Raw genomic sequence first — 27,912 nt, 5'->3', positions numbered from 1 at the left:
CAGTCATTTATACATTTGGGAGGATGGAGTCCATATCAGTACATCACACGTTTAACATTAGCTAACGATACCACATAAGGCCATTGACCTCGCTGTCCCTGGCTGTACGCCCAGATGTTAACTAACATCTGCTCTTGACTGATTGCATCACGTAGAAAGATATATTACGTCCTGATAGGGATTAGGGAGAAAAAAATGATGTTAGGTTTCTGAAGGAAGGATGGGAGGAGCTTGTAGCAAACTTATCTATATAATGTATTACTAATACAAACAGAAGACATTCAACACTGCCTCACAGAAGTTAAAAAACTAAAGCGAGCTTGCTACAGACAGGCAGAGGTCGATCAACTTCACATGCTTCACTCAGTGCAGTCTGCTGCCGGCCGGCACAATGAAGGTCTCCTCCCTCCTTTATCCAGGGAGCTGAGTGAGCACAAGCAATAACCAACTAGCTGGAGAAGGGAGGGAGGAGGCACAAACACACACACACACAACAAAAAATACAAACTGCTACGTAACAAGAATCTAACTTTCTCTTATTTCCAACATTGTCTTGAAGGTTCCTGCCCTCCTGGATGGACTCAGTTCGGCTCTCGCTGTTTCAGCTTCAACTTCCAGGGAAAGAGTTGGGTCGATGCAGAGGTACAGCAGTTTTATCAGGACTGTCCTGACCTATATTTAGATTTCTAGTGGCGGTGTCCTCTAGTGGCCGTAGTAGTTATGACAGGAGCAAAAAATAAATCACTTTACTTCCTGCTTTGCTGCTGTCATAACTACTACGGCCATTAGAGGGCGCCGCCACTATAAACCTAAATATGAGTCCTAATTGCTGATTGAACAAACAACTTATGGGACTGTTTTTTGGGGAGGACAGTCTCTAAAAGTATTAATACTTTGTTACAGTAAAAGTCCTGCATTGTCCAAAGGTATGTCAGTATATAAATGAGATGTCCTAAATTGGGCTTAGGTTTGTTTTTTTCTTAAATGTTTTTAACCTATTATATTGTCTCCATTAGAGCTTCTGCAAGGCCGCTGGTGGGAATCTGGCTTCAGTCCACTCAGAAGAGGAACATGTATTCCTCAGAACCTTCATTAACCAAGTGACCGGTGAAAACCAAACTTCCTGGATCGGAGGCTTTGACTCAGTGCAGGTGAGACTTTTATCATCACAGGAAGTGATGTCACTCGTCTCTCGAGCTATCGAGAAAATGAAATTTGATGAAGAAGAACAGAAAGAGGAAAATAACTAAATAAAACAGAAAAAAAGGAGGATCCTCTTTTGATTTCACTTTGACTTTGACCCAATCTTTCTCCTCCAGGAGGGGGTGTGGATGTGGTCTGATGGATCCACATTCGACTACAAACAGTGGGGTGCGGGGGAGCCTAGCAGTGGTGGAACAGATCACTGTCTTGAGATGAACTATAAGGGTAAAAAACAACAACATATAAAACAGCTAAAGCTTTAACAATGGAAAAATAAAATAATATAAAAGCTACATGAACCAACTGATAGGAATTTGAACTAGGTACTTCCAAACTTGTCGAGCTGCTCAATGCTTCTGATACACATAACTTTAGCCTGCTCTGGTGGGCCATTCAGTTTAACAAACACCTTGCAGTTGGAGGACCAGGTAGCTTGAATAAACTCTTGTTTCTTCAAGAACTTTGCCTTTCTTGCAATATCTGCATTCGTTTTGGTTAGATGCTCATTGATGTAAACATTTGTGCCCTTCAATTTGCGGCCCTGTCTGAGCAGGTCAGTTTCATGCTTTCTGTTAGGAAAGCGTACAATGACAACGTGATTGTCATTCTGGTTTCTTGATGGAATAATGTGACATGCCTCAATGTTGTGTCTGTTTATGGATATGTTTTTGTCATGAGGGATGGCTGTTACCTGATCCTCAGTTGAATCATCATGCTCTGCGCTCTCGACTCTCACATCCCCCTTCAGAGCATGAGCATAAGACCAAGGCTTAATCTTCAATCCAGTTATCAAGACATCATTCATCCGAGTGTACTGCTCCAAGTCAGATACACAAGCTTCCAAAGAGTTAATCTTGAGCTGCTGTTCCTCATTCGACTTTTTTAGTTCAGAGATTTCATTCATAAGATTAATTATAAGTACGCTGTTGTTTGGCTATGGTCGCCAATTCCTCACCCATCATGTTCATGGCTGTTTTTAGCTCTTCTATGTCTTCTTTAATTTCTTTTGTGGCCATCTTGATACCTTAATCCCAGTTGGAACACTGAGCTGCTTAGGCCTGATGTTAGCTGGCTGCTCCTGAATCCCCAGCCTGGTGTCTGATGGCTGCCCTTGGATCCTGGGCCTGATGGTAACCTGCCGCTTGTGGTGGTAGTTAGCCTGCTGCTCCCGGATCCCGAGCCTGGTGTTAGGGATGGACGCCTGGTCAGCCTCTAGCTCCGCAGCCAGCCGCTAGCTTTGCGGCTAACTGCTCTGTGCAACCGAAGCCAAGAGCAGATGGCCTACTCAGGCAACACTCTGTCGTCTTTCCTCTCTGCCCTGTCCGCACTCAGGTTAGCTCAAGTCGTACCGTAGACCGTCCGTCAGTCAGGTTAGAGTTAGAGTTAGAGTTAGAGACTAGAGGTGAATCAGTCACACCACAAACAAAGGCCAAATTGGCCACAACAGTGTTGTCCTTCCTAAAAAGAAATTGGCCTTTTTTGGGCTTAATGCTTCATTGTGCTTCACAGGCCAGTGAGGTGTTTTTTGCAACTGAAAAGACTGGTAAAATTCAACCATGACAAGGCTTGGTTAAGATTGAAACAATATTTTATTGAAATGACTTGAAATAATTTAAATTACACAGAACTGTGCTTTGTTTCCTTTTTTTGGGGTCATTCACAAATAACATCCTGGCAGTCTGGACCACTGACAAACCACAACAAAACACAGGAGAACACTGAAAAAACTGGAAAGTTGAGGCACTCCTGATAAATATAAAGCTTTCATTCAAAATTGGCTACATGCCAACGTGTTTCAACCATTCAGTTTTTATCATGGCCTGATGAAAACTGAATAGTTGAAACGTGTTGGCATGAAGCTAATTTAAAAAAAAAAGGCTTTTTATATAATTATCAGGGGTGCCTCAACTTTCCTGTTTTTTCAGTGTTCTCAAATATTAACAGTAAATAGACAGTATTTATATAACATAAACGTATATAATATTACATTTCATAAAATCTCATCTTTTCTGAGGAAGTAACAGTAAAGTAAATAAACTGTATAACGGCATGTATACAATTCAACCCATACCGACATACATTAACATTAACATGACTGAAAAAAAAACAAAAAAAACATCTTCCCCACCACCTGGGCAAGCAAACTCTGGAATCCCTCCTGGGATTTTGTGCCAGGGGTCTCAAGCGTGGCGTTTTTGGGAGGCTGCTTTGGAGGCTGCCTCGGACTCCTTAAGAAATGCGAACAGGTCATCCTCCCTCTGGCGCTTGCGTGGCCTCCTTGGGGTCTCAGGGGGCATGGTGGTAACAGTGGGAGGAGGAACACAGGAGGACGGAGGAGGTGATGGAGGGCTGGATGGAGCTGGAGAGGGGGCATTGGTCGGACGCACAGGTGAGGCAGCGCTGTGGACTGTGCAGGTGAGATGTCTGGTGCAGACACACTAACCTGCAGTGCATCTGGCCTGCGCACATCCAGGCCTGTGGTTGTTCCCACAACAGGGAAGACTATATCATGGTGACCTCCCAAGAGGTCATCCATCTCAGCAAAAAACTGAATTCTACTAGGGCCCTTCCCTGTGGACGAATTGTTGTCCTTTACTTTTTTGTAGTCCTCCACCAACGTGTTACATTTGCGAGCCACCTTGTCTGCAAAGGTCTCCTTGAAATGATCGCTCAGCTTGCCAGCAATATCCTCCCACAGCAGCTTCTTGGACTTCCTGGACAGCTTCAGGCGCTGGTTCAGGTCCTGGAGGGACCTGGGAGGGCCCTTATCCTCTGCCTCTATTTGCAGCTGCATGAGGTCAATTAGCAATAAGGTTTGGTCCTTCAAGAAAGTCTCGTTGGCAACAAGTGAGGCAGTGGCAGGCAGTGGGGCGTATGAAGGCAGTGGCAGGTGGCTCCCACCTGGCTGATATCTGAATCAGAAAAGAAAAATGTTAGCACAGCCCTCAGGCTAACCCTAACCCTAACCCTGGGCAGAACTGGGCCCTCATTCAATTATTATTATATTATATTAAAAAAACATTTTTTAAATCGGCCTATTTGTGGAAATAAAATGTAATATTTGAGTTACATAAAAGCTTTTTATTTGTTTTCTTCCTAATTGTCCTTGAAGTTTGATTGACAATTTGACTGATTGTGTTTGTAGCTTGAACGAAGTTAGCGTTAGCGTTTAACTGTCTGTACACTTACAAAGTTCTCAATGCTTCAGTTAACATGTAGGGACCTTATTATGCTACCGTTGAAGTTTAGTGATATTTTGAGCCTTTTTAGTGGTACAAAATAGCGATTTATTTTTACTTTCCCTGTGCCCAGAATACTACACTAATCAGCGGTCCGCGCTAGCTTCGTTCAAGCTACAAACACAATCAATTAGCATGAAAACATGTCCCAGAGAACGACAGAGTGGGTACTCATCTGTTATTAATCCGTAGGTTTGTTTTGCGCTGCAATTGTCCTTTAATCCTCTAGATCTAGATCTAGATCACCACAGCCAGCAGCCCTAACCCTATCATGGAACACTGAGAGACAGCCAGACATCTCTCCAGTGCCCAAAAGGTTCATCCCAGCAAGAAAGCCAGGAAATCAGCTTAGCACCTCATCCATTTACACACCACCGGACATTTTCAAACTTTTTATCAGTGACAATGTAGCAAACACTTTGTGCAATAACACAAACACACACCCTGCAAAAAACATTGCCAGTGGCAAAACATATTCTTGGACAAACCTCACTGTTCAAGAATGTTTCAAATATTTAGGACTCACTTTCTTTTTTGCACTGGTGAGACTTACAAATATCCGGGACTACTGGAGGAAAGATACAATTTCCCCACTCAGTGCTGGCACGTGACAGGTATCAGGTCATTTCCTGGAACATTCACATGAGTGACCCTGATGAAGATGTCCAAAACGACAGGAAGAAAGGGACACCAGCTTATGACCGGCTGTTTCGACTGAAGCCCCTTTTAGATGACATCAGACAGTCATGCAGAGCATTTTACCACCCACGGCAGAACCTTTCAGTGAACGAGAGGACGGTGGCAACAAAGGCCCACACAGGCATGACACAATACATGAAGGCGAAGCCAACCAAGTGGGGCTTCAAAAATGTTTGTACTGGCAGACAGCAGCATTGGGTACACTTTGGACTTTGTTGTATACACAGGGAAGTCTGTGTTTGCTTCTGGTGAAGGACTGGCATATGTCCGTCATAAACAAACCACACCTAGGCAGTGGCTACAATGTTTATGATGTTATTCAAGGATCTGTACAGTATGAACTTTGGAGCATGCGGCACCTACAGGGACAACAGACGAGGATGTCCCCCCCCCCCCCGCACAACCACAAATGCCATAAAGAAAAAGGATCTGAGGGGCACCATCAGGTGGATCCGTGACGGCCCTCTGGTTATTGTCAAGTGGATGGACACTCGGGAAGTCTCTGTCTGCTCCACACATAGATATAGAACAATAGATATGACATGTAATTCATACTTGCCATTCCAGGATGGCTCATGTTGTCTTTATAATCCTTATATTTTTCTACCAATACATCAATAGTGGTTTTAATTTAAAGTAATGACTGTAAGACAACTGTGCCTTTCTAGAAAGAAACAAAAATAGAGATTTGGGTGGAATTTTGATTGATATAGCTCCAAGAGAACAAGTATTTCGTTCGATTATAAAGATAAGCTCATAATTTTGCATTTATACTGCAGGTAATAATTTTATTTTTTCAATTTTGCCTGAACTTAATATGTAAAAACTGTCTTTGGTATTCTGAATGGCTAATATACATTAAACAATATTTTTTAACGTAGAAATCCTAAACAGATTCAGTATTATGGTCTATAGAGCGGTAGTTACGATAAGACACATGAGAGAAACATCCAACTGTAATTTATTAATCCATTTATTTATGTGTGTAGATTTTATCTCAACTATAAGACCACATTTCCCATCAACCTCGCTACTTCCTGTTTAGTGTTTGTTTTCTCTCTGTCAACCGGCCGGCATGGAGTTAGTTTAGACGATGAGTGGAGTAGTTGAAGAGCCTCGCTAGCTTCAATGAGTTTTTGTTGATAAAGACTAGAATGACTTCACCACAACTGCTGATGGACTTGTCGCAATTTTCATTGCGCTAACGTTATGTTATGGAAATTACATTTACGATAGTAATGCGGAGACATTGCTGCTGAAGTAGGAATCCTTTCTGGATTGAAGTTACTTTACCTCACCAAGACATGGATTATTAAGTTTTAATTTGCTTTACTGAAAGGAAAATCGTGTAAAGGCATGAGGTAAGTTGACAACACTAGATGTTAATATATGATGAGTGACAGCAGGATTCAACATGGCTAATGTTTGGGGAGCTAACGTTAGCTGGTGAAAATGTAACGTTAAGTGCTGCTGGTCGGTTAGGGCTCCGTGTTGCTGGATGTGGCTAATGTTGATTTGTGTAACGTAACTTTATGTGTAACGTTACATTTTAACGTACCGTTAGCTTGCTGGATTTGTCTTGAGATATTATAAAATGAGATTTAGGAGTAAAGAAGAGTACTTGTCGTTAACTTTAATTTAACTGAAAACATAACACAGATTGAGTGAAATCAGCCGCAGCAGTCAATGTAGGGGTAATATTAACGACGTGTTCAAAAAACCTGTTATAACGTTAACGTTACTAAATGTCTTATTTGAGGTCAAAAATCAATCAACTAAAAAAAAATCAATCAACTAAAACAATGTTTGCTGTTCATAAATGCTGTTAAGAGCTAGCTAGCAATCACCAATAACTGACATCTCAGCCGGTCCGTTAACAGTTGCTAGGTAACGTAACTAGCTAGCTAGCTAGTTCACCAACTTTTCTGTATTTATAGTTAAAAAAAAGAAGAGAAAAAAATACTTTATCTACTCCTACTAACACGTGGAAAGTGATGCCAGCCTCCTGGGTCTCTTCGGTCCTTCTGGTAAAGCAGTTAGGAGCTGCACAGCTGATAACCATACTTGCTGCCATAGGTGACAATTGTAAACAGTACCCTAGTAAGATGGCGGACAGTTATGCCATTTGTTATGACGTCATGTCATATCTATTGTTCTATATCTATGGCTCCACAATTCACCTGGCATTCTCTGGCAGCACAGTTCAGAGAAGGGTAAAAACTCAGGATGGAGGCTGGACCACCAAATCCATTCCATGCCCGACCCCTGTCACAGAATACAACAGGAACATGGGAGGTATATGGAATGGAATATATCAACTCATTCAATACTACTCAGTTCACCACAAAACAATGAGATGGTACAGGACATTGTTTTTTTCATTTTCTGGACATTGCTGCCACCAACAGCTACTTGCTTCACAAGGACGTTTGTGCAGAGAAGCAGCAACAGCCCATGACCCACAGGGCTTTTCTGGAGGAGCTGACAGCCCAGCTCTGTGGTGTCACAGTTGATGCCCCACTCAGCAACAGTGATCATGTACCTGTACCAACGTCTGAGCAAACAGAGACCAGCAAGAGGGCCTTACATGGTAGAAGATCATGTGTGAACTGCAGGCAGACAAGGCAGGTCAAACAGGCCACCCCCTGGAAATGCAAAGCATGTGATGAGGCCCTCTGTGTTATTGCAGACAGGACCTGTTTTGAGGCTTGGCATCAATAAATGTCATGAGGGCAAAAACGCCTGGACTGTTTTGGAAAGATGTAAATAGTTTTAGTTCTGTATAAGTTATAATGTTCATTTCTGAGCTCCAAGACTCCAAAGACATGAGACAACTGTTTTAAAGAGGAAATATGCTTAGCTTTTATTCTTTTGTGTGCGATTTCAATAAATATCTGAGTGATTCAATTTCCGTTTTATTTTTTCATTTGTCTTTATGGTCCCATAACTTATTTCACATTCAAGTGACATCAATGCAACACAAATATTCTGACAGCCCAATTTTTCCTGAAAATGTTTGTAGATTGACTGTGAACAACAGGGTTGATGTTTTACAAGCTTTTTTAGAAAATAAAACCAGACAGACAATGAATTGTAAAAATGACCTTAGGTCTGCACATCAAGTTAACCGAGGTCATGAGCCCCTGGTCCAAGTAGTAACCAGCCGCTGGGTTGGCTTGTTGTTGAAACAAGGGCCCAGGAAAGGGACAGGTCCTCTCCTGGTCCCAGTACAGCTCCATGTCCCCATCAATAAACACTAAAAATGAAACACTGTATATTATCTCTTTATCTTTTGGGCAGTATGCTTAAATACACAGTTATCATTCTATCACACTTTATCATACTGCAAAGTCAAATACCAGTTCAACACACAGTGCAACATTGAGTCATCCACATAAAGCACTTTTCTAGTAAAACTGTAGTTTGTTTATGTAGTTTAGGCTACATATAACTATCAGGTTAAAGTAAATTAGGTGCAAGACAATCCTACAAGCTTCTAGCACTTACATTACATTTTTTGATTATGATTATGACTATTACCCCACCTTATCAAAACGCAGCCATTTGAACTTCTAAAATTTTCACTTTATTTCATGTTTTAGTTTATCTTCTGTTAGCAACGCTAGCCACATTTAGCAACACCCGTTTGAAACAAGTCTTCCTTCAATATTGCACTCACAACAAGACGGATTCCCACACCCACAGGCAGTGATAGGGACGCAGTAAGGTATTGCAGTAATACGAGTGATTGAAATCGTCATTTAAACAACCAAAGCGGTCCAAAAACAATGAAACCAATTCATACTTACAAGTCACACAGGGCGCAGCCATCTTGGATTCCGTATCGAAATTCTTGCTCGGTGTCCTCTGAGTTCGGCCGAGTGGGAAAGTGTTGGGCGTGTTGGTGCGTGTCGCTAGGCAACGTCCTGTGTTTCTCGTCAGAACTCCGACAGAGAGATAATAGAACGCAGCATAAGATCTCATAAGACAAGTACAGAGACAAGTCCTGCAATAACCAGTGCCGTCTGTGTGCTATGATGCTCTCTTAATCCTGACTGAAAATCCTCAAACAAACTATTGTTATGTAGAAGGTAACACAACTGATAAGCGACTACCTTCTCAAGGATTTTAGAAAGAAGGGGGAGATTAAATATAGATCTAAAGTTGGCTAAGACCTCTGGATCAAGAGTGTTTTTTAAGCAGAGGTTTTAGCACAGCAACTTTAAATGATTGTGGTACAAAACCAAAACCTGTTTAAAATGTTGCTCAAGTAAAAGTATTAGGAAAATATTCTTCAAATCAAAAGTACATCAAAAGTAAAAGTACCCATTATGCAGAATGGCCTCTTTCAGAGTATTATATTATAGAATATTACATTTTTCTGTATCAAGTAAAAGCATTTTAATGTAGTTTATCAAAGTGACTCCACTTTGATAAACTACATTAAAATGATTGTTTGTTCAGTTCACTTCAGTTCAATTTTATTTATATAGCACGTTTAAAAACAACCACAGTTGACCAAAGTGCTTAACAAGCTCCAAAAATCAAAGAGATAATACACACAGACAATACACAATATACAATACAAAATAACCAACAGTAGAAAAAGGTCAAGATATCAAAGCTCAACTTGAATTGAAAGCCAATGCATAGTAATGGGTCTTAAGCAAGGACTTGAATGTTTCAATGGTCCGAGCTGTTCTTATATGAATAGGTAGACTATTCCTAGACCTCTGTGCTTTGACAGGTGTGTGGACATGTAAGAGCTCCGATAAATAAGAAGGGGACAACCCATTTAAGATCTTGAAGACAATTAATACAATTTTAAATTCAATCCTGAAACAAACAGGAAACCAGTGGAGCGTGGCCAAACCCGGTGTAATGTGGTTGTGCTTTTTAGTCCCGGTTAAAAGTCGAGCTGCTGCGTTCTGGACCAACTGTAACCGACGAAGGGATGACTGATCCAATCCAACATACAAAGAGTTACAGTAGTCTAAGCGGGACGTAATAAATGCATGTATGACTCTTTCGAAGTCTTTGCGTAGCAGGTAGGGCTTGTGCCCACCCCACCTCAGCGGATCCGAGCCCACAAGGGAGAAGATGGTGCCGTCAGCAGGTGGGCCTCGGAAATAACCCGTGATCCAGGGACAAGGGGACGGAGCCAGCGGTCTCTCATCCCCAGCAAGAACGTAAAGCCTTGAATCTGGCCAGCACACCTCCACGCTTTCCCCGTTGCCTGTAGCGTGTTACGGGGAAGAACAACAGGTGAACGGTGCAGGTACTCAGGTATATTCGACAGCAAAGGAGGAAGCCTCGAGGTCCAGCAGTCTCCCAAATCATGTCTTTCAGACAATATATCAGCAGATATTCGAATGTTGAAAAGTGTTTGGCGATCATAAACGAGCAAAGCAGAGACATCTTGACAGTATGTACAGATATGTACAAAATATGTTTCAGCCAACAAATTGATTCTTGAGCAAATTCACTCCTCTAACAAATACACGGAATGAATGTTTCCAATAGGGAAGCTATCTGCTCTATCACATGAGATTAAATGTGTGTATGTGTTGTTGGTTAGAATAACACTGGGAACACTTTACGGTAAGGGTACATGAATTCATGCATGAATTAATTGATGTAGGCTATGTATTATTATGCATTATGTAATTAATGATTTATGTGTTACTGCATTCCTTAATATCCCATGACTCATCAGAAATTGACGTGCTCATAGTCTGTCACTCGTTACCATACATGAACACAACTAAAGCTTTAGGTATGTGGGCACATCATTATGAATTATGATTTATTAAGCATGATCATGATTATTTTTCTGCAAGAAAATGTGGTCATCACTGCGCAAATTGTGATTTGAACACAACTTGTACATAATGATGTACCAAACTTACCTAATGCTTTAGTAGATGTGTTGTTCATGCATGAGGTCATGAATGAGAGGCTATGAACTCATGTCAATTCCTGATGATTCATAAGATAAAAAGGAATGAAGTAATGCACAAATGATGAGTTAATTCATGCATGAATTCATAATTCATGTAGTGTTACCATAACTTTAGTTCAAGCCTGTGGCAGCAGTTCCAAATAATTTGTTTAGTACCATGCAATGAAAAATACCTTTTCACAAAGTTTTTCACAAGTTCAGTGGGTGCATTTTCCAAAAGAATACTTTAATTCTGAAAAATAAAGTTGGTCCCACACGAAACTCACTCAGTGTCTTTTAATATTATTTCTTAGATATGTATGTACATACCAAGAAAATTCATGAATATTAACTGAGATACCCCATTATGTTGTGAGCAGTAGGCCTATGTGTGCTGTTGGCAAACTTGTGTCTAATCTGTCTGTGTCTATGTCTGACCTGGGCTGGCACATGTTCACGTTAAAAACCATGTGCGTGCACGAGCACTACGGTCACGTGGAAAGTGTCCCGGTTTTAGTTCCGGGAAATCTGGTCACCCTATTTTAAGTATCACATAAATGTAGGGCCATAAAAGGTATATTGGCATGTAGACTGTAGTTTGTGTGTTTAAGTTTAAGTTTCCTTGTTCCTTGTTCCTTGTCATAAGCACCACAATGTCAATAAGTGATTCAAACATTTCATCAGGTTTCAATATTTCAGATACCATGGTGCTTGATAAGGGTCTCACTGAGGACTGGAAGAGAGGGGGGTCACTTGCAGGCGGGAGACAGACTCACTTGAGGCGTTTTGATAAACTATATAAAGAGCAAACATCTTCCTTTAGTGACAGTCATCAGCTTGTTGTTCTGTGTCAGCCAATCATCACCTCAGCAAAGGTAATTATATTTCAGCTATTATAAATTATTATTTATTGTAAATAATAACTAATCCTGTATTAATCAAGAGGCCATTTTATATTTTGAGAAAACGTAAGTGTATTTTATATTTAGACATTTTAAATATTAGTTAATATATTTAATATTAAATCATATCTATATTATATAATTCACTTTTTAATAGCAGGATACTTTAATGTGATAAATGTCTCACTGATCACAGTCATTAATTGTCTGCATTTATGTCCTTGTCTGCAGTATGTTGACTTTGTTTAACGTCTTTCCACAGATGGCATCAGGCTTTCTGTTTACTTTGTTGCTCTGTTTGTCCATCGGACTGTTGGCTGCATCTGTAAGTAAAATCTATGCAACTATTAATTTTAAAAACAACTCAATGTGTTGCACATGAAGGATAATGCAGTGGTTTCCCAACCTGTAAGATTATGAGACTAAATATGAGACTATGAGTGATTAAATAATGTTACTTATAGTTTTAATGTAGGCTGAGTTTGCTCTGTGAAGCACGTTGGGCTGAATGTTTGTATCAAAGGTGCTATATATATAAAGTTGAGTTGAGTAGTCTTGTAATTAGACTGCTCGTGTAAATGCTAAAAAGAATGTCTTTTTGTGATTACAGTGTTGTGAAGAAACTAAATCCTCCTGCCCAGGTCAGTACAGTATCTCTGACTCGTTGCTCTGATTGTATTTGGCGTGTTTGTTCATATAATTTTACGTAAGGGTTTGTATTGTTTGTTGTGTGTGTGCGCCTCCTTCCTCTCTTCTCCATGTTGAAGCTGGAGGCCGGAATAACAAAGGAAAAGATGAGTAAATCGTGGGTGCTCCTCCCTCCTTTATCCAGGGAGCTGAGTGAGCACAAGCAATAACCAACCAAGCTGGAGAAGAGAGGGAGGAGGCACACACACACACAACAAAAACAAACTGCTATGTAACAAGAATCTAACTAATTTTTCCAACATTGTCTTGAAGGTCCCTGCCCTCCTGGATGGACTCAGTTCGGCTCTCGCTGTTTCAGCTTCAACATCCAGGGAAAGAGTTGGACTGATGCAGAGGTACAGCAGTTTTATCAGGACTGTTCTATGGAGCTAAAAGAGTCTCAATAAAGATAAATGCACACACAGGATTCCTACATGCACACACATGATTCAGAAATACACACACAGGATACACAAATGCACACAAAATTCACAAATACACACACAAAATGTAAAAAGCACAGAAGATTCACAAATGCATACAAAATTCAGAAATACAAACAACATTTACAAATGCACACAAGATTCAGAAATGTATTTCTGATGCACACACGAATATATCTTGATTTACAAACTGCTTGCGGTCTGTGAACTTCACTGCATTTGTGTGTGAATTTTGAGACTGCCCTGACTTGGCTCGACACACAAATGCCTTTTTTTAAACAGGGAATGTTCTGCAACCAATCAGATATCTCCCTTGTTTTAGCCAATCACAAGAACGCACCCCACGTGGGAGATTGTTTACTTATAAGCCAATCACATGAACGCGTTCACACAGCGCTATATGAATGTGGTGTAGGAGTCATTGGTCGAACTTATAAGTCACGCCCACTGCCAACTCGGAACTTGCAGACGAAGCAACAACCAACAACGGGACATTTTTAACAATTTTCATGTTATTCATCATTAAATTCACTTCTGACAACATTTTAGGCGAGAAATCAACTATGTAGAGGTCAAATATGGGCCGTTTTACGAAAATTGATGGCTAATTGCAAATTTTGTCCGACTGTGTGTCGGGAGTTCAGCGGCCGGTGCTGCCTGTGTTGCTGCCTCGCCGCCCGGGCCTGCTGGGAGGTATATGGAGCTCCGTCACGGCTGGCAGCCCACGACACTCCATGCCCGCGCAAAGTCACCGTTTTTTGGGTTAATGGACTACCAAACGCCGCTGCCCTGACAGAGCTCCAGGGCCTGCAGCTCCTCTCTTCCTGCTAAATGGCCGCTGTGTGTGACTGAGAGCGCGGACAGCGAGCTTGTTACGCCAGCAATCTCTTACCACAGGTTCCAGTTAATCTCATAATGGATATGTATGTTGCGTTATTTAAACAAACGATCATGGAAATAAACGCCTCTTGTGTGCGAGTCTCATTGATAAAGCCTGCGGCTGGATGGAGGAGGAGACCCCTAATGTTCACAAAAATGCATTAAATTGAAATCGGACACCATAGTTAGCTTTATAAGACCTTGGGGTAGATGTTCTATAAGTGGCATGACAAAATTCAAACTGTAAATATACGAAAGTAATGCCGGCAGCTGGCAGCCAGCCAGAGCTCCGAGAAACGGTGACTTTCACTGGGTATGGAGTTTGCCGCTTTCTCGTCAGACTGTGTGGAGCTCCTAAAGTTGAGCAAAACATTACGTAACGTGAATTACTACGAGAATGGATGACTCCACCCACATTCATATAGCGCTGTGTGAACGCGTTCATGTGATTGGCTTATAAGTTAACAATCCCCCACGTGGGGTGCGTTCTTGTGATTGGCTAAAACAAGGGAGATATCTGATTGGTTGCAGAACATTCCCTGTTTAAAAAAAGGCATTTGTGTGTCGAGCCAAGTCAGGGCAGTCTCAAAATTCACACACAAATGCAGTGAAGTTCACAGACCGCAAGCAGTTTGTAAATCAAGATATATTTGTGTGTGCATCAGAAATACATTTCTGAATCTTGTCCTGTGCATTTATGAATCTTGTCCTGTGCATTTGTAAATGTTGTTTGCATTTCTGAATTGTGTGTGCATTTATGAATTTTGTATGCATTTGTGAATCTTCTGTGCTTTTTAAATTTTGTGTGTGTATTTGTGAATTTTGTGCGCATTTGTGTATCCTGTGTGTGTATTTATGAATCATGTGTGTGCATGTATGAATCCTGTGTGTGCATATGTGAATGTAGTGTGTGCATTTATCTTTATTTAACTTTTAGTTCCATACTGTCCTGACCTATATTTAGATTTCTAGAGGTGGTGTCTTCTAGTGGTTGTAGTAGTTATGTCAGGAGCAAAGCAGGAAGTAAGGTGAGGAAGTAAAAGAGCGCCAAATGTCCTCGTAATGAGGCAGGTTGGGGGGTGGGGGACTTTCACCGAGGAGACCGGGGTTCATGTCCCGTTTGAAAATAAAAGTAAGTTACCTTACTTCCTGCTTTTCTCCCGTCATACTACTACAGCCACTAGAGGGTGCGACCACTTGAAAGGTACAGTGAGGAAAATAAGTATTTGAACACCCTGCTATTTTGCAACTTCTCCCACATAGAAATCATGGAGGGTCTGAAATTGTCATTGTAGGTGCATGTCCACTGTGAGAGACATAATCTAAAAAAAAATCCAGAAATCACAATATATGATTTTTTAACTATTTATTTGTATGATACAGCTGCAAATAAGTATTTGAACAGCTGTCTATCAGCTAGAATTCTGACCCTCAAAGACCTGTTAGTCTGCCTTTAAAATGTCCACCTCCACTCCATTTACTATCCTAAATTAGATGCCCTGTTTGAGGACGTTAGCTGCATAAAGACACCTGTCCACCCCATACAATCAGTAAGAATCCAACTACTAACATGGCCAAGACCAAAGAGCTGTCCAAAGACACTAGAGACAAAATTGTACACCGCCACAAGGCTGGAAAGGGCTACGGGGAAACTGCCAAGCAGCTTGGTGAAAAAAGGTCCACTGTTGGAGCAATCATTAGAAAATGGAAGAAGCTAAACATGACTGTCAGTCTCCCTCGGACTGGGGCTCCATGCAAGATCTCACCTCGTGGGGTCTCAATGATCCTAAGAAAGGTGAGAAATCAGCCCAGAACTACACGGGAGGAGCTGGTCAATGACCTGAAAAGAGCTGGGACCACCGTTTCCAAGGTTACTGTTGGTAATACACTAAGACGTCATGGTTTGAAATCATGCATGGCACGGAAGGTTCCCCTGCTTAAACCAGCACATGTCAAGGCCCGTCTTAAGTTTGCCAATGACCATTTGGATGATCCAGAGGAGTCATGGGAGAAAGTCATGTGGTCAGATGAGACCAAAATAGAACTTTTTGGTCATAATTCCACTAACCGTGTTTGGAGGAAGAAGAATGATGAGTACCATCCCAAGAACACCATCCCTACTGTGAAGCATGGGGGTGGTAGCATCATGCTTTGGGGGGGGTTTTCTGCACATGGGACAGGGCGACTGCACTGTATTAAGGAGAGGATGACCGGGGCCATGTATTGCGAGATTTTGGGGAACAACCTCGTTCCCTCAGTTAGAGCATTGAAGATGGGTCGAGGCTGGGTCTTCCAACATGACAATGACCCGAAGCACACAGCCAGGAGAACCAAGGAGTGGCTCTGTAAGAAGCATATCAAGGTTCTGGCGTGGCCTAGCCAGTCTCCAGACCTAAACCCAATAGAGAATCTTTGGAGGGAGCTCAAACTCCGTGTTTCTCAGCGACAGCCCAGAAACCTGACTGATCTAGAGAAGATCTGTGTGGAGGAGTGGGCCAAAATCCCTCCTGCAGTGTGTGCAAACCTGGTGAAAACTACAGGAAACCTTTGATCTCTGTAACTGCAAACAAAGGCTACTGTACCAAATATTAATATTGATTTTCTCAGGTGTTCAAATACTTATTTGCTGTATCATACAAATAAATAGTTAAAAAATCATACATTGTGATTTCTGGATTTTTCTTTTTAGATTATGTCTCTCACAGTGGACATGCACCTACGATGACAATTTCAGACCCCTCCATGATTTCTAAGTGGGAGAACTTGCAAAATAGCAGGGTGTTCAAATACTTATTTTCCTCACTGTAAATATGAGTCCTGATTGCTGCTTGAACAAATTTATAAAAATGTCCCCTGTGACTGTAATACTGCCCTGAGATCGCATCTGTGAATACCTTGCTTTTGACTTTTGTAAACTCTTGTTTTAAGAGGTGGTATATAAATAAAGTTATTAATAATAATGTGGGGTTTGTTTGTTTCTAAATATTTTAAATTGATTGAATTGTCTCCATTAGATCTTCTGCTTGTCCGCCGGTGGAAATCTGGCTTCTGTCCACTCAGATGAGGAATATTTTTTCCTCAGAGAATTCATTTACAAAGTGTCCGGTGCAAACAGAATTTCCTGGATCGGAGGCTTTGACTCGGTGAAGGTGAGACTTTTATCATCACAGGAAGTGATGTCGCTCGTCTTGAGCTGTTGGGAAAATTAAACTTTATTTAGAACAAAAGAACAGAAAAACAAATATTACTCCAAATAAAATAAAAAAAATAAAAACAGTAAAAAATGAAGAGGATCCTCCTGTGGCTGAAATAAGTATTACAACAACAAAAACTTTTGTTTTCACTTTGACTTCAAACCAATCTCTCTCCTCCAGGAGGGCGTGTGGATGTGGTCTGATGGATCCACATTCGACTACAAACAGTGGGCTGCGGGGGAGCCTAACAACTTGGGTGGAGTGGAGCACTGTCTTGAGATGAACTATCATGGTAAAAAAACAACAACATATAAATCATCTTGTCTTCTAAATAAACATGATGATCCAAAAATGATCTCTAAACTTATATTATAGCAGGTTGTCGTATGTTGCAGTCTCAAAAAGATAAAATGTTAGACATTAAAACTCTGGAAACTCTCTCTACAGATAAGTTGAACGACAGGCCGTGTCAAACAGTATATCCTTTCCTGTGCTCCAAGAAGCTGTGAGGCCTCCCTCCATCATGATCTCACTACAGCTCATCTATAATCTCTATCATTGATTCTCTTTCAGTTTGTTCTGCAGACAGAAACAGCTCTCTGCTGACAGACTCACTCTCACTTGTTTATTATCTGAAGAGTTAGGAAACGGTTCACATTTGAGTTTTAACATTAGAAGGAAACTGACTCTCTGAGCTGGACAAAAACATAATCAGTTATTGGACTTTAAATCTATAAATAACACAAAATGAAATACAGAAAACATTCAAATACTCTGACATCTTTTCCATTTTAGTTTACTGAATATTGTCTGTCAGCTCTGTCCAAAGGTAACAACATCCACCTACCAGACATGAGTGGTGACGAAAATGGAAAATAAAAGTCCAAATGGGTTCTTTATTCATCTGTTTTCCTTCACTTTATAATCAATAAGCATTCAAAAATAAAAGACATATTGTCACAAACAGTGTCTGATCCTGACTTACTGACTCTTGTTTTCTCTAAAGGGACAAATAATTCTATATTTGTGAATATTTTATTCATTTTCTTAAATAATTACAATAAAAACAATGTAAAGATACTAATCCAAATTATAAATGAAGACATTGATGAATAGGTTAGGTAATACGATAATAAAGTTGATTTGAATGTGTTGTATTTCTTTTTCTTTTGAGGAAACATGTAAGATCACATGAATTTACTCATACAGGATAATAAAGTTTATTTTGACTTTTTATGGAATGTTTGAGAGAAAAACAAAATCAAACCCAAAACAAGTGTAACTTCATGTAGGTCTGTATCGAGGTATCCTGACACACGGTGGAACTAAAAGTACCTGAAACCACAGTGCAGAAATACTACTTCTAGTTATTAGAGACAATCATGAAAATATTTGTTACAACGTGTGACAGAACAGACCCAAACACAGGACTAAGGTTCAACAAAAATGTTTATTTGAAAAATAAAGGAAAGGGTAAAGGAGAGGGGACTCAGGGAGGACGGGGAAACCGAGGGCGAGGAAGCTGAGGAAGGTGCACTGGAAGCAGGGAAGCCGAGGAGCAGACGAGGGGAAGACTGGAAGCAGGCGTGGAGGCAGAGTGGAGCAGGACGCCGCGAGGAGGGGACCGGTTGGTGAGGCCAGCTGACTGGAGACAGAATGATGGATGTAATAACTGCAGAGAATGGAAAAAACACAGAGAGTTAGACAAGGGAACAGACACAGGGAAATATACAGGATTTCTGAAGAGCTTGGAGCTTGTATCACCGAGGTTGCAGAAACAACGATCAAGCGAAGATGGTGAGTGGATCTGGGGTTTAAATACTGTGCTTGATTGTAGCTGATGACTGGCAGGTGTGTACGGCTGGAGAGGTAATGGTGGGATGACGAACAGGTGTGTGTAATCAGCTGGCCGGCGCGGGCAGGAGGGGAGGAGGGAAAAACAGAGACACAGAGAGGCAGGGCCAACAGAGAGACTGACAGGAGAGCATAACAGAAATAACCAGTGGAAAACAAAACAGAAACTCACAGCCAGCCGGACCCCAACCATCACAATATTACTTGTAAAAGGTACAAAAGTATCAGCATCAAAATACATGTTGGAGCCATAATGTAACTTGTTGTGTCATGAATGGATATGCAGTTCTGTGTGTGACCACTGGGTGGAGCATTGACACAGGAAATGCTTACAGTAATAATAGTAACAGCCACAGGTACAGGTGGAGAGCAAACGGTGTCAGCGTGGTGTGTCAGTGGTATTGTTTGATGTGTTTAAGAGGAAAGATGATTGAAACAGAGCTGCAATTCTGATAAAGGAACAGCTTGTTATCATCTGCATATGTTAATAATTTTAGCAGGTGGTTGGGCAGTTGTAAATAACTGCGGCAGCAGCAACTTTTGCTGAGTTTTGTCCTCTGTTCAAAGTAGACTTGCAGTAACTCCGGCGACAACGTTCTTCAAGCTCAGGCTCAGCGGGTCAAAGAGACATTTCATTGGTTATTTCCAAGCGCACCGCAAGGATTGATTGGTGGCCGTTTTACAAGATTACAACAGCTACAGATGACAGATCTTTTTCACACCTTTTTCAGAGCCCATAAGTTATTTATGCTGTCGGGGAGTAAAGACCATTTCAAACAATATATAAAGTGTATATTGGAAATAATAACAAACCTCCCTTTAAGCTTGCTCGGAAAGATGTTTAAAAACAGTGAAACTGTTAAATAAATCAACAGTGAAAACACCTTGAAATGTAAAATTTCCCTTTATACTTTTGCAAAACGTAATGTGCAAAATAATCGGTTTTCTTGAATTCATAGTTTTCGTGATTTTGAGTCAAAATCAAAATGGCGATCAACATTTTATTAATTGTACAGCCCTTCTGTTTTTATATTAGCTTCCATTCTGCCATTATTTAAGATCAATGTTAAGCTACCGTCCATGAAACGCAACAATTCCTTCCCAGATGTTTCACATTATTCCAGTTTATTGACATAATTCCCTTCATTTACAGGTACACTTTTATTGTGAAAAATGTTGTGTTAAGTCTCATTAATATCAATAAAGAATTGTGATGTTAAATCTACTTGGTATCTTTGTGAACTGTGAGGAGAGTCGATGGGAAATGAACCCTTTGAACTCAGTAATAGAGATAATCCTTCAGTGCCTACATTGGTATTTTAACTTATTGTGATGTCATTTCTTGGAGTATCTTCAAATGTTTCATATCTCTTAAATCAGTACAACCTAAGCTAAAATGATATTAAGTCAACAAACCATAATTAATAAAACAAAAGTAAGTCAGACATGTGTTTTCAAATGTTCCTAGATTAACTCACAAACATTGATCCAGAAGATTTCTAAATGTAGAGACAAAATCCAAGGCCAGACTCTTTATACACACACACACACACACACATACACACACACACACACACACACACACACACACACACACACACACACACACACACACACACACACACACACACGGTCTGTGCACCCTGAACTTTACCTGGAGGCAGAGCCATATTAAACGGAAAGATTACACCTGCTGCGTTGTTTTGGGCCCCCTCCAAAACAGATACTTTGTTATTTGGTGAATAAACAAGATTACTTTAAACTGCCACGTGATTATTATTAGTATTAACTTATTTATTAGGTATTAGGTATTTTAATGCATCTACTGTAGGCTATATTTAACTGTTCAAATGCAAATTGTTCATTTATTTAATTTAAACTAACTACCTAATAAGGTGAAGTCCTCGATGATGTTATCAAAGTCCTGGAAGGTTGGAAATCCATTCTCAATTAAAAGCAGGGCAAAGGCAGTCAGTTTTTCCCCCTCATGGTCGATCTCAGGTATGTTTTCACGTGTTTTAACAAAGAAAAAGTCCTCTGGAACACTTTGTTATGTTACGTTAATGTATTCACGTTAGGAAAAGCATCCTTTAGGCCAAGCTCTCTGAGTTTCTGATACATGTCCATGACCAAACCAAATTTCTCCTACACATTTGTGTATGCGTCCTTACGTCTTTGCAATTCCTGTGATAAGTAGTCACATATGACATAATAAGTGTCTCACTGAACGGTACTTTCTTCACTCGACTTCGTTGGCTATCTGCCTTGTATTCATCAGTTGCTGTAAGAGTTTTGGCCTCTGTTTCATAGGTGTCCAAATCATTCCTGGCCTTTCCTATAAACTGTCCAAGTGAATTGCACAGGATAGGGATTGTGAAATGACTGATATCAATTTGCACCTACTGCAATGTTTTGCTGGTTAAATTGATTCTTTTGAGAAGGTCATCCCACACTATGGTCCTAACAGGAGTTTCAAGATTGCCCATCACTGTTAATAATTGACATGCCTCATATTGCGCAGCTTTGGGGGTTCCATCGTCAGCTTTTATTTCATTCAGCGCATCTTGAATAGCTTTGTAGCCAAATCTCAGAAAATTTGTTGCGTCAGCTCTGGCAGACCATCGTGTGGCAGAAAGGCTCTTCAGAGTCAGACCTCGCCCACACTTTGTGAGTGGGCTTGTTAAAATCTCCCTGAGCCGTGTTGAAGTTGTGAAAAAGTTTTATAGACTTTGAATGAAGCCAAACAATTACATTGCTTCTAGGAAACATTCAGCTGCACATTTGTCAACTAAGTTAAGAGAATGTGCAGAGCATGGTATGAAGTCAGCATGAGGATTTTCATTTCCTATTCTTGCCTGAAGAGAAGAATATGTTCCTGCCATATTGCTGGCATTGTCATAACTTTGCCCGCAACAATCCATTAAATCAATGTCCAAATCCTTTAACGCACACTTGAGCATTGTCTCCATGTGTTCTGGGCCATGACCATGTAGTGGTATGAATTTTAAAAACATCTCAACAGGCTCCCCACTCTTCTTCTGGCATTATCAAAACGAGCTGATCAATGTGAGTAACATCGGGCACTGAGTCCACAATGATGGAGAAACATTTGCCAACTTTAACTTCTGTTACAATGGCACGCAGGACTTTTTCAGCCATCAACTGAATAAACTCATCGCAAACAGTGGAGGAAAGGTAATTGGGATTTCCCCTGCCTTTGTTTCTTTGGCTATTTAACTCCAAACTGCTCAAAAAGTTCCCATTGTGTGGCCACCCCATCGGGTCATCATCGTAGCGAAAGGGCACTCCGCAGGCGCTAAGAAACTGTATTGTTGTCACTATACGTTTCAAAATGTTGTGCCAGTGTGCTCTCTCGGATCCTACCTGCTGTGCTAAATTAGAGTCTATTCTTTAATTTTTATTTTCCAAAAGATGACAGACTGAGCACAGCACTGCGATGGTCGACAGAATTTCCATGTTCATTCAAGCAGCGATTGACTCGCCATTGGTCAGGCGGGGTGTGTGGGCGGGATATTGATGCCGCGGCTCCACCACTCGATTACTACTACGCAGATTCTGGCTCCAAACTGACAATATGGCAGCGCCCATATCTGGAAGATTTTGGCTTCAATTTGTACAGTGGGAAGAAGTGGAGAGGAGAGTTTTTTGGCTTCATGTGCCACTGAGCAACTCTTATAGGAATGAACGGGGCTCCATATCTATTGCTGTATCCAGTTCTCTTTATACATCGATGGTCAGAATGCAAATGTCTGTATCAGTTAGATCAGACATTAAGCGGGCTTTAAGCTGCTAGCTCCCGAGTACAAAATTGTCCGGAGAATTCAAAGCGAGCGAGTGGGGATGTTAATATGTACGCTTGTCATAATTAAGCGTGTGGCAGGTCAGGGCAGGTCACTTCGGCTACTAGCCAAAAAGCTAAACGAAGGATGATAGAGAGAGGAATACTTTCAACAGCTGGAAGTATTGTCATTATATAAAAGCTTTGATACTCCAACATGTCGCTGTGAGCAGAGTGAACTCAATAGGCCTGTGTACAGCCTGAATGCAGAATGTTTGCAGTTAAGCAGTTTGGCTGATTGTTGACTCCTCCTGAAAGGTTAATTATTGTTCCAATAAAGTAGAATTAACATTTGATACTAAGTATTAAGTAAAGTAATTGTAATACTTTTTAAAGATTAATAAGAAAAAAGTAAATATTACACTCCGTGAGTAACTTGCCCAACACTGAACATGAACAAACTGAGATCGATCTGCTGATAAGGACTTAAACCAGCTTAGTGTGGTTCTTTTAATGCCAATTAAATGTTTCAGTGTCTACGTTAATGTAATAGAATGTGATGGTCAATGTCGCATGCAGCATTAAGATCTAATAAGACGAGTATGGAGACAAGTCCTTTGTCTGTAGAAGTTAGAAGGTAATTTGTAATTTTCACCAGTGTCTTCTCTGTGCTCTAAAGTTGGCTAAGACCTCTGGCTCAAAAGAGTTTTTTTAAGCAGAGGTTTCATCACAGCTACTTTAAATGACTGTGGTACATAATAATGTTGCTCAGTAAAAGTATTAGGAAAATATTCTTCAAATCAAAAGTCATCATCATAATCAATGTGCACAATTAGCTCCTTTGATATATTATTATAGAATATCATATTTTCTGTATCAAGTAAGAGCATTTAAATGTTGTAGTTTATTAACGTGGAGTCAATTTAGTTAGATACTTTGTATAATACTGTGTAGATTAGTAGTATAAGTACAGCTTCATATCGTTTTTTTTTTATGTAAAAAGTAACTGTGTCACATAAATGTACTGCAGTAAAAAGTACAATATTTCCCTCTGAGTTTTGGTGGAGTATGAGTATATAGTGAAAAAAAGGCAATACCTGATTAAAGTACAAGGATGTTGGCATGTAGGCTGCAATTTGTTAATGTTCCACCTCTAACTGGAAAATAATTGTGTAATAAAAGTGTTTACTTGTTCCTTGATCCATTCCAAGCATCACCAATATCGATCAGTGATTCAAACATGTTTTTTAGGTATCAAGATTTTCAGATGCCACGCTGCTTGATAAGGGTCTCTCTCAACTGGAATAGAGGGGCGGAACTTAAAGGCTGCAGACGTACTCTCTTGCGGCGCTTTGATAAACTATATAAAGAGGGAATATCTTCCTTTACTGACAGTCATCAGCTTGATCTTCTCTGTGTCAACCACTCATCACCTCAGCAAAGGTAATTATATTTCAATTTATTATCACAATTTCATCGAGAGAACATTTTATATTAAATATTAATCTAAATATTAAACCATATTTATATTATATAATACACTTTTAACTAGCAGGATACTTTAATGTGATAAATGTCTCACTGATCACAGTCATTAATTGTCTGCATTTATGTCTTTATTATGTCATTATGTCATTTATATATTTTGTTTAACGTCTCTCCACAGATGGCATCAGGCTTTCAGTTTGATTTGTTGCTCTGTTTGTCCATCGGACTGTTGGCTCCATCTGTAAGTAAAAACTATGCAACTATTAATTTAAAAAACAACTCTATGTGTTGCACATGCAGTATAATGCAGCCAACCTGTAAGATTATGAGACAGTTATTAAATAATGTTACTAGTTTTAATGTAGGCTGAGTGCAAACTGTAAGCTGAAACATTAGATAAGTTTGTTCTGTGAAGCTCTTTGGGCTGAATGTTTGTATCAAAGGTGCTATATAAATAAAGTTGAGTTGAGTAGTCCTGTAATTAGACTGCTCGTGTTTAATACGTCTTTTTGTGATCACAGTGTTGTGGACAAACCTCCTCCCCAGGTCAGTACAGTATCTCTGACTCGTCGACTGAGGTCGATCAGCTTCACTCAGTGCAGTCTGCTGCCGGCCGGCACAATGAAGGTCTCCTCCCTCCTTTATCCAGGGAGCTGAGTAAGCACAAGCAATGACCAACTAGCTGGAGAAGAGAGGGAGGAAGCACACACACACTCAACAAAAAATACAAACTGCTACGTAACAAGAATCTAACTTTCTCTTTATTCCAACATTGTCTTGAAGGTTCCTGCCCTCCTGGTTGGACTCAGTTCGGCTCTCGCTGTTTCAGCTTCAACTTCCAGTGGAAGAGTTGGGTCGATGCAGAGGTACAGCAGTTTTATCAAGACTGTCCTGACCTATATTTAGATTTCTAGTGGCGGTGTCCTCTAGTGGCCGTAGTAGTTATGACAGGAGCAAAAAATAAATCACTTTACTTCCTGCTTTGCTGCCGTCATAACTACTACGGCCATTAGAGGGCGCCACCACTATAAACCTAAATATGAGTCCTAATTGCTGCTTGAACAAACAACTTATGGGACTGTTTTTTGGGAGAGGACAGTCTCTAAAAGTATTAATACTTTGTTACAGTAAAAGTCCTGCATTGTCCAAAGGTATGTCAGTATATAAATGAGATGTCCTGAGATTACATCTGTTAAAATTGTGATTAGGTTTATGTTTTTTTCTTAAATGTTTTTAACTTATTATATTGTCTCCATTAGAGCTTCTGCAAGGCCGCTGGTGGGAATCTGGCTTCAGTCCACTCAGAAGAGGAACATGTATTCCTCAGAACCTTCATTAACCAAGTGACCGGTGCATACATAACTTCCTGGATGGGAGGCTCTGACTCAGTGCAGGTGAGACTTTTATCATCACAGGAAGTGATGTCACTCATCTCTCGAGCTATCGAGAAAATGAAATTTGATGAAAGAAATAAAGAACAGAAAGAGGAAAATTACTCTAAATAAAACAATAGAAAAAAGGAGGATCCTCTTTTGATTTTCTTTGACTTTGAACCAATCTCTCTCCTCCAGGAGGGGGTGTGGATGTGGTCTGATGGATCCACATTCGACTACAAAAGCTGGGCTTGGGGGCAGCCTGACAACTTCCTTCTGGTGGAGCACTGTCTTCTGATAAACTATTTGGGTAAAAAAACAATATTTGAAACATCTTGTCTTTTAAATAAACATGATGATCCAAAAATGATCTCTAAACTTATAGCAGGTAGTCGTATGTTCCAGTCTGAAAGATAAAAAGTTAAGACTTAAAACTCTGGAAACTCTCTCTACAGGAATAAACTGGAACGACGCGCCGTGCAACATAATACTTCCTTTCCTTTGCTCCAAGAACCTGTGAGGCCTCCCTCCATCATGATCTCACTACAGCTCATCTATAATCTCTATCATTGATCCTCTTTCAGTTTGTTCTGCAGACAGAAACAGCTCTCTGCTGACAGACTCACTCTCACTTGTTTATTATCTGAAGAGTTAGGAAACGGTTCACATTTGAGTTTTAACATTAGAAGGAAACTGACTCTCTGAGCTGGAGAAAAACATAATCAGTTATTGGACTTTAAATCTATAAATAACACAAAATGAAATACAGAAAACATTCAAATAATTGTCTGTCAGCTCTTTCTAAAGGTAACAACATCCACCTACCAGACATGAGTGGTGACGATCTTCTCTTCAAAAATGTCCAAATAGAAAATAAAATCCAAATTTTGTCAGAATTTTCTGTGATACAAGAGGAGTTTCTGGTGTGTTGGGTTCTTTATTCATGTTTTCCTTCACTTTATAATCAATAAGCATTCAAAAATAAAAGACATATTGTCACAAACAGTGTCTGGTCCTGACTTACTGACTCTTGTTTTCTCTAAAGGGACAAATAATTATATAATTGTGAATAATATGTTATTGCTTTTCTTAAATAATTAAAATAAAAACAAGGTTAAGATACTAATCCAATATACAAATAAACACATTGATGAATAGATTAAATAATAACATAAAAATTTTTTTAAAGGTTGCGTTTCTTTTTGTTTTGAGTCATGAATTTTCTCTTACGGGATAAAATTACAGTTCTGTGTGTGACCACCAGGTGGAACATTGACACAGGAAATGCTTCTAGAAATCAACAGCCACAGGTACAGGTGTGTGGCAAAGGGGAAGGCAAACATCTTTTTACTGTGTCAGCAGTATTATTTGATTTGTGTTTAACTGTAGAGATAAATTAAACTTACCTGAGATGAAATGTACAAACCTGAAATATACCTGTGCTATAGAGCATGTAAGCATGCAACATCATTAAATAATGGGTCACCCCATTCAGTGTATTGGACATTGGTTAATTGGCAGCCCAGAACACGCGTCCGCACAAGTTCTCCCTTTCCCGCACCTCATTGGCCTAACGTAGGTCTGAATGAAGACTCTACAATATACTTAAAGCACCAAAAGTAAAGATACTCATGAAGAATAATCCATTTCAGAATTATGTTATTGTATTAAAGGAATACTTACCCCAGTGGTGTAGGCAGAAATTGGATTTCGGATGGTCAGTACAAAAGTGAGTGGGCCATCTTTTCCTATGAAAAAATTACATAAAAATTAGAAGTCGCAAAAAGGACAAACATACAAACTGAAAAAAACAGCAACAATTTGACTTTCCAACATACTGCATTACATCCAAAATAACCGCAAAACACTGTCTAAACAGCATGCTCAACCAACAAAGTTCAGACTGTTGTGTTCACGTAATACATACAGTATACATATATACAGTTCTAGTCCTGTTATTCAGGATGCCTGTTTTACGTTGCACATTTTTGACACTGAAAGGCCACCGTAGGTGTGCGCTGTTTTGTTTTTTGTTTTTTTCCGGAAATAAACGAGCGAGTTGATGCATTGAAAGTTGAGACTAGTCATTATTTTAGCAACACAACATTGGCGACGAGGATGGCTGATGCCCGGCTTTCTCTCTGCCACCTCCAGACTATTTTCTTCCCTTCCCTGGCGAACCTGTCGTTCCTTGGAATCAGTGAAAAACGT

The 27,912-nt window shown here is 40.1% G+C and overlaps 2 protein-coding genes across 4 annotated transcripts; both read left to right on the top strand.

Annotated features, from left to right (window-relative positions):
- The first annotated feature begins 1,407 nt into the window (after positions 1-1,407).
- Positions 1,408-26,677, top strand: LOC118495607 (galactose-specific lectin nattectin-like). 3 transcript variants are annotated; one of them, XM_036004407.1, is made up of 8 exons: positions 11,877-11,957; positions 12,247-12,309; positions 12,595-12,625; positions 12,945-13,027; positions 17,008-17,142; positions 17,368-17,479; positions 17,635-18,016; positions 26,509-26,677. In XM_036004407.1, exons 2-7 carry the CDS (start codon positions 12,247-12,249, stop codon positions 17,694-17,696), a joined length of 486 nt encoding a protein of 161 aa, XP_035860300.1. In that variant the 5' UTR covers positions 11,877-11,957; the 3' UTR covers positions 17,697-18,016; positions 26,509-26,677. The 3 variants fall into 3 exon arrangements, 1 of the variants encoding a protein (XP_035860300.1); XR_004898087.1 differs by lacking the exons at positions 11,877-11,957; positions 12,247-12,309; positions 12,595-12,625; ... (1 more) ...; positions 17,008-17,142; positions 17,368-17,479 and adding exons at positions 1,408-1,428; positions 3,218-3,220; XR_004898088.1 differs by lacking the exons at positions 11,877-11,957; positions 12,247-12,309; positions 12,595-12,625; ... (1 more) ...; positions 17,008-17,142; positions 17,368-17,479 and adding exons at positions 3,091-3,102; positions 10,324-10,330 and having other exon boundaries at positions 17,640-18,016.
- LOC116046618 (galactose-specific lectin nattectin-like) lies at positions 24,254-26,412 on the top strand. The gene is made up of 7 exons (XM_031295016.2): positions 24,254-24,283; positions 24,507-24,569; positions 24,850-24,874; positions 25,112-25,194; positions 25,588-25,722; positions 25,900-26,011; positions 26,157-26,412. Exons 2-7 carry the CDS (start codon positions 24,507-24,509, stop codon positions 26,219-26,221), a joined length of 483 nt encoding a protein of 160 aa, XP_031150876.1. The 5' UTR covers positions 24,254-24,283; the 3' UTR covers positions 26,222-26,412.
- Positions 26,678-27,912: the final 1,235 nt, after the last annotated feature.

This window comes from Sander lucioperca, chromosome 8 (assembly GCF_008315115.2).
Source record: "Sander lucioperca isolate FBNREF2018 chromosome 8, SLUC_FBN_1.2, whole genome shotgun sequence".
Lineage (NCBI taxonomy): Eukaryota > Metazoa > Chordata > Actinopteri > Perciformes > Percidae > Sander > Sander lucioperca.
Note: the sequence above shows the minus strand (reverse complement) of the source record. Positions and strands in the feature narration are given on the sequence as shown.

Bases quoted from the DNA above. Each gene is read 5' to 3' on its own strand.
- LOC116046618 (XM_031295016.2), top strand. From the start codon at position 24,507: ATGGCATCAGGCTTTCAGTTTGATTTGTTGCTCTGTTTGTCCATCGGA. The intron at 25,195-25,587 runs GTACAGCAGTTT...TGTCTCCATTAG, and splicing joins AGAGTTGGGTCGATGCAGAG to AGCTTCTGCAAGGCCGCTGG. The intron at 25,723-25,899 runs GTGAGACTTTTA...TCTCTCCTCCAG, and splicing joins GAGGCTCTGACTCAGTGCAG to GAGGGGGTGTGGATGTGGTC.
- LOC118495607 (XM_036004407.1), top strand. From the start codon at position 12,247: ATGGCATCAGGCTTTCTGTTTACTTTGTTGCTCTGTTTGTCCATCGGA. The intron at 12,626-12,944 runs GTCAGTACAGTA...ATTGTCTTGAAG, and splicing joins AACTAAATCCTCCTGCCCAG to GTCCCTGCCCTCCTGGATGG. The intron at 17,143-17,367 runs GTGAGACTTTTA...TCTCTCCTCCAG, and splicing joins GAGGCTTTGACTCGGTGAAG to GAGGGCGTGTGGATGTGGTC.